A 5,796-nucleotide genomic window follows, 5' to 3' on the forward strand; every position below is an offset into this window, starting at 1 on the left:
CAACGGGATCACAAACCTCGCTGTTGCGCCCGCACCACGCTCAGCCAGTGAGTGGGAACCGGTCTCCACATGGGATCCGAACCCTCGGCGGGAGCGCCGCTGCACTCCCAAGCGGCACACTCTCCAGTGCGCCACCGGGCCGGCCCTCCCCTCTTACTTTATAAATTCTTCTTTGCTTGATTTTTTTTCCCAGTTAGCATGTATAAGCAGTACATATGATTTTTGATAATAAATATATTTTACAATTTTAAGTTATATGTACTCATTGTTAAAAAAAATTCTAAATAATCAAAAATGTAGAAAGTAAGTGATTATTGTTGATTTCCAGACTTTATTCTATATATATACAAACATTTTTTTAGAACATGAGATTATATTATGTATGCTGCCGTGCAATTTTTTGTTTTTCACTTAATGTATTGTGGACATCTTCCCATTTACACTATAAGTCTACCTTACGTTAACAGCTATATTGTATTCCATTGTGTGATTGTAGTATATGGTAATTTTTAACCACCTCCCTATTGATAGTCTTTAAATTTGGCTCCAATTTTTTGTCACTTAAAACACTGCAATCAGCAATTTTATATTTGCATCTTCGTCCATTTGTTCCGTTACTTATTTAGCATAAATTTCTTAAAGTGAAGGTATTAAGCGAAGAGAATCTATTTTTAAACATTTTGTTATGTATTATCAAATCACCCTCAGAAAGTATGTTCCAACAGTGAATCTTGCTTTACCACATCTTTGCCAATTTTGGGTGTGACCAGTCTTTTAAATCTTTGCCAAAGTGATATGGAGAAAGTCCTTTAACAAATGCATTTCTTTGATTATTAGCAGAAATGTTTTTTTACACAGCTTTTTTTTGTGTGTGTGTGTGTGACCGGTAAGGGGATTGTAACCGTTGGCTTGGTGTCGCCCACACCGTGCTCAGCCAGTGAGCGCACTAGCCAGCCCTTTATAGGATCCGAACCCGTGGCCTTGGCGCTCCCAGCGCCACACTCTCCCAAGTGAGCCACAGGGTCAGCCCTTTACACAGCTTTAATATCATGTAATTTACATGCCATAAATTCATCCTTTTAAAATATGCAATTTAATTATTTTTGGTATATTCACAGAGTTGTGCAACCATCACCACTATCTAATTTTATAACATTTACATTACTCCCACAAAGAAACCCCTGCCCCACAGTGACCTTCTGAGTGTTTAAAATGTCTGTTCCCTCACTTTTGCCTTTCAAATCTCATGCAAATTTCTCTTGTGGCCAACCTTAACTTTTTGCTGTACAGAGAAAGTAATTCTGACAAGCATAGTTCCAAAATAAAAAGAAAGACTCTTCTGATTAGCCTTCAGTTCTCATTTTGTCTTTCCCCAGTCCCTAACAACCACTAATCTGCTTTCTGTCTCTGTGAATTTATCTTTTCCAGACATTTTATATAAATAGAATCATAAAATATGTAGCTTTTTATGTCTGGCTTCTTTCACTTAGTATTAATGTTTTCCAGATTCATCCATGTTGTAGCATGTTTCAGTAGGATTTTTATGGCCAAATAACTTTGCATTTTATACCACATTTTGTCTGTCTGTTGATTAGTTGCAGGACATTTGGGTAGCAGAAGTATTTTTAAAGCACTGAAGTTTGTAATTTCAAAATGATTGTTACTTTATTTTAAAGACATTCTTTAGAAGCTTGGAGTAATTTTCATCTGTGTCTTGGTAAGCCCAGCATTTTTGCAGAAGTACTATAATTACATTATCAATATTTGCTGATAATATAAAATCTAATTTTGGGATATCGAACGGCTGCTAAGACAGTATTTCTACTTATATTTTCCTAAAGATATGTAATGGATATACTAGTTACTCTCTCTAAACCAGCACTGTCCAGTAGAACTTCTGGAAAGATGGAAATGTGCAGTCTAGTACAGTAGCTGCATGGCTACTGAGCACTTGGAATATGGATAATGTTACTCAGGAACTGAATTTCTAGTGTAATTTAACTTTAAAAAGTTACATGTGGCTGAAGGCTATGGATTTGGACAGCACATCTCTGAACAAAAACTGTAGGCATAAGTAAATATCCCAGTTGCTCGACCTTTATCACATACTGCTAAGAAGTTATTAATGAGATAGAAATAAAACACATGTATTTCACAGGACCAAAGTCCTTAGCGTAGAAGGCCAAAGCCTGTAGTTTAGAGGACCAAAGTTCTTAGTTTAGGGGGCCAAAGCCTCAACCCCTTAGGAAAACATGTAGGAATGCTAAGATTAAGAAAGACCAGAAAACTTTCACAGGATTAAAGCCTTTGATATAGATGAGAGAATTGAAGCACAGCGAAAAGTGATTGCTCTGGGGGCAGTTGCCCTTAGTTCAGCTAAACCTAAATAGTGGGGAAGTATGTAAGCTAAAATCTTCAAGGATATTCCTCTAGTTAGTGCTTGGGCGAGGTTCCACATCTCGCCCTAAGCTGTTTCTTTCTTTGAGTTTCTTAGGGAGTTAGGGGCTTTGGGGATTACTTCATTGTTTCTTTTTGTACCTCACATAGCTTAGTTTTATGACTCCTTTTGGTGGTAAATTGCTTGAACTATTTTAAGTTACACATTTAATGAAGATTGTCATGTAGCCAGTTTGTTTACATTTTCACTATGGTTGATTAGCCATCTGTTTTTCTTCTGTAACTTTCTTATCCTTACAATAAAAACTGAAGCAAAAACTGACTGGAGGCTGTGCCTGGGCTCTCCTCTCTTGAAGGAGTTTTCCCTTGGTGCAATTCCTTTGGGCTTCTCATTGCTCTGAATACATGGGCTCTGAGTAATCTTTTGTATCTCCATCACTTTGCCAGAGGTGACAAGTATGTACAGTAAAGAGTATTACTCACCATGCTGTAGATGCCAGTTAGTCATATATTTCAGGTAATTACCAATTTAAATTTCTGCTGAGCTTGTTCTGAGATGCCTATGTATGGTAACAAATGGGAAGGCACTGTGGCATATAAAGGGAAAACTAGAGGAAAGTCATGGGCAAGCCAGTTAGTTCAGTTGGTAAGAGTGTGGTGCTGATAGCACCAAGGTCCAGGGTTCAATCAATCCATTGGCTAGCCACCCAAAAAAAGAAAGTCATGTTGTCCAGTTGGTATCTAATTGAGATCTATACAGATCACAGATTACTTCTTTGTGACTAAACAAACATTTTAGGGTGTTACCATTGTAAGGGGAACAGCCAACCTGTTTTTTTCCCCCCCTCAATTTCCTTATGGAACTACTGATTTTTTCAGAGGGAGGTACCTTTTGTTATTGCTTCTCATAGAAGTTCTTTATCAATTTCATCTTGTAATAGTAACCATCTTCTTTCTGGAGGGAAAATCTGTATAGGAAGAATATTTAAAATGACTGTTTCTGGAGATTTTTGGGTGAAAAAGTGCCAGATAATCTGACTTGCACTGTATTAAGTCTGCCTTAAACACTTTTGTTTTTCTTACTTTAAAATTACTATCTTTCCAAACATGGAATCTTTGTTGTAGGCTGCTATTTAACACAAGAGATTTAGGAATATTTTTAGCCTTGAGGATCATCTATGAGTAAAGCAACACATGTGGCTATTACTGGCAGACTAGCATAGTCATAATTGGGAGTCATTTGACCTGGCTTTTATTTTTTTCCTAGTTCTTCTACATTGTATTTTCTTTAAGATTTTAGATCTCTTCATAATTATTTGCCTCAGTTTCTTTTTTTTCCTGTAAAATCATTAATGGTAATACTGTATTTGTCTCTTCCCTAAAAATGTGAACAGTAAGGTATTTATTAAGTATTTTGTATTCTTTTGTATTTCGATATTCTAGTGGTGAAGAACAAAGACTCAATCTTTCTAAGCCTCTGATTTCTCATGTGTAAAATTGCAATAATAATAGCATCTCATTCATAGAGTAGTTGTGGAGATAAAATAATGAAGGTAAAGCACTTAATATAGTTTCTGGCATGTATAAAGTACACAATAAATGCTCATTACCACTACTGATATTGCTGCTATTGTTCTGGTTTGTGTTGGCTCATATAAAACTTGAATTTTAAAAGCAAAATTTTTCCGGTGCTCCCAGTTATGAGGTTTTTACTCTTTAGACCTTCATGTATTATTTGGTATATCTTATTCTTCCATTTTTACAATAAGAACTTCTCTATTCAGGTTTTCGGATAAGTATCCATTTTTATGGGTAAATTTTTAAAAATTCTATCAGAAAAATTTTCATTAGTTAAATATGGCTTTCTTTAACAGTTAGAGTATGTTCATAATACTAAAATCACAGGACTATTTACTTGATAATTTGGGGAAGAGACTTACCTAATTTTCTCTCATTTTGTTTCTATAGGTAATTTTAACCAATCAGATGACAACAAAGATTGATAGAAATCAGGCCTTGTTGGTTCCTGCATTAGGTGGGTAATTAATCAGATAAACACTTTAATTAAACCCATTTTTTCTATCTCCTTCATTTGCTACTTGTTGAATACTTTAGGTTCTATGAAAGCAGCTATTATATGTGTCTTGTTCACTGATAAATCTTAGCACAAGAATAGTGCCCCAAGATATTGACTGATCCTTTCAGTTATCTAACCAACATTAATTGAGTGTTTACTATCTGGCAACTGTTCTGTCAGATACCAGGGATATAAATATTCATAAGAAGATTCTTGCCCTCAGAAGGCTTATAGACTTAGGCAGGAGGAATGACAAATCCATTTAAATACAAATCACACTACAGTGAATAGACTTAAGACTTTGTTCCTAATCTTAGTCATGGTTTTGTTAGAACACAATACTTCAAGATTGATTTCCACTAAAATCTTTAAGAATACTTTGTCACAATTTTTACTTTTCTTTTGGGAGTCAGAAATATGTTTTGTTTTTGTTTTTTTGGCAGCCAACCAGTACAGGGATTGAACCCTGGACCTTGGTGTTATCAGCACCATACTCTAACCACTGAGAAAACTGGCCAGCCCACTGGAAATATGTTAGTAGACCTAATGATATGGAAGGTTGACAGATATACTGACTCAAACTATAAAGATTTCTAAAAGGAAGTAAAAAATAGTGATTTGCAGTATTTGCCTAGATAGGTAAAAATCTATTAATCTCAGGAAGTTACTCAAGTCCCAGTTGTTTTGAAACCAAGTATACTCTTGTGTTAAACTAAGTAAGACTGTATTTGGTCAGAGGCATTCTGAGAAACCTAGTCAGTAAAGCAGTGTACAGTTATTATGTTCTTTTCTCTCAGGGGAAAGTTGGGGTCATGCTGCTACAATACGACTAATCTTTCATTGGGAAGGAAAGCAAAGGTCAGTATAGAAACAAGGTAATAATTCTGAATACTGGGTTAATTACTTATCAGTTTCTAAAAGCAGTCCCATAGATAAGATTACAATGACTCATGAACTAACACTTTTGTTGTCTTGTCTGACATCACCTAAAGCAAACATAGAAACATGTTGTTATACTGCATATTCAGCCACATAAGAAATTTTGGGGAATATTTAAATGGTGGGGTGCAGGTACCTGAAAGGAGTAGGTGGCCAAGGAATACCACCTTCTAAAACTCTGAAATCATTTATTAGCCATGCAGAAGGAGGTGGGAACTCTTTGTTCCTATAAGGGACTGAAAGAAGAATAAAATCAGGACCAAAGGAAAACTTTGTTGTTTTTTTTTTTTTTCCTTTTTTTTGTCTTTTTTCGTGTCCGGCAACGGACCGCAACCCTCAGTGTCGCGCCCGCACCGGACCGGGACCGGCAACGGGATCGCAAC

The 5,796-nt window shown here is 36.0% G+C and overlaps 1 protein-coding gene across 4 annotated transcripts in view; it reads left to right on the forward strand.

Annotated features, from left to right (window-relative positions):
- RAD51C (RAD51 paralog C) overlaps window positions 1–5,796 on the forward strand; it is a 50,292-nt gene that overhangs the window by 23,092 nt on the left and 21,404 nt on the right. For all 4 annotated transcript variants that reach the window (XM_008571269.1, XM_008571271.1, XM_008571270.1 and 1 more), the window contains exons 6-7: window positions 4,366–4,432; window positions 5,272–5,332. In XM_008571269.1, the coding sequence (XP_008569491.1) occupies window positions 4,366–4,432; window positions 5,272–5,332 (128 nt within the window). The remainder of the gene's footprint in view (window positions 1–4,365; window positions 4,433–5,271; window positions 5,333–5,796) is intronic.

This window comes from Galeopterus variegatus, unplaced genomic scaffold (assembly GCF_000696425.1).
Source record: "Galeopterus variegatus unplaced genomic scaffold, G_variegatus-3.0.2 Scaffold673, whole genome shotgun sequence".
Classification (NCBI taxonomy): Eukaryota; Metazoa; Chordata; class Mammalia; order Dermoptera; family Cynocephalidae; genus Galeopterus; species Galeopterus variegatus.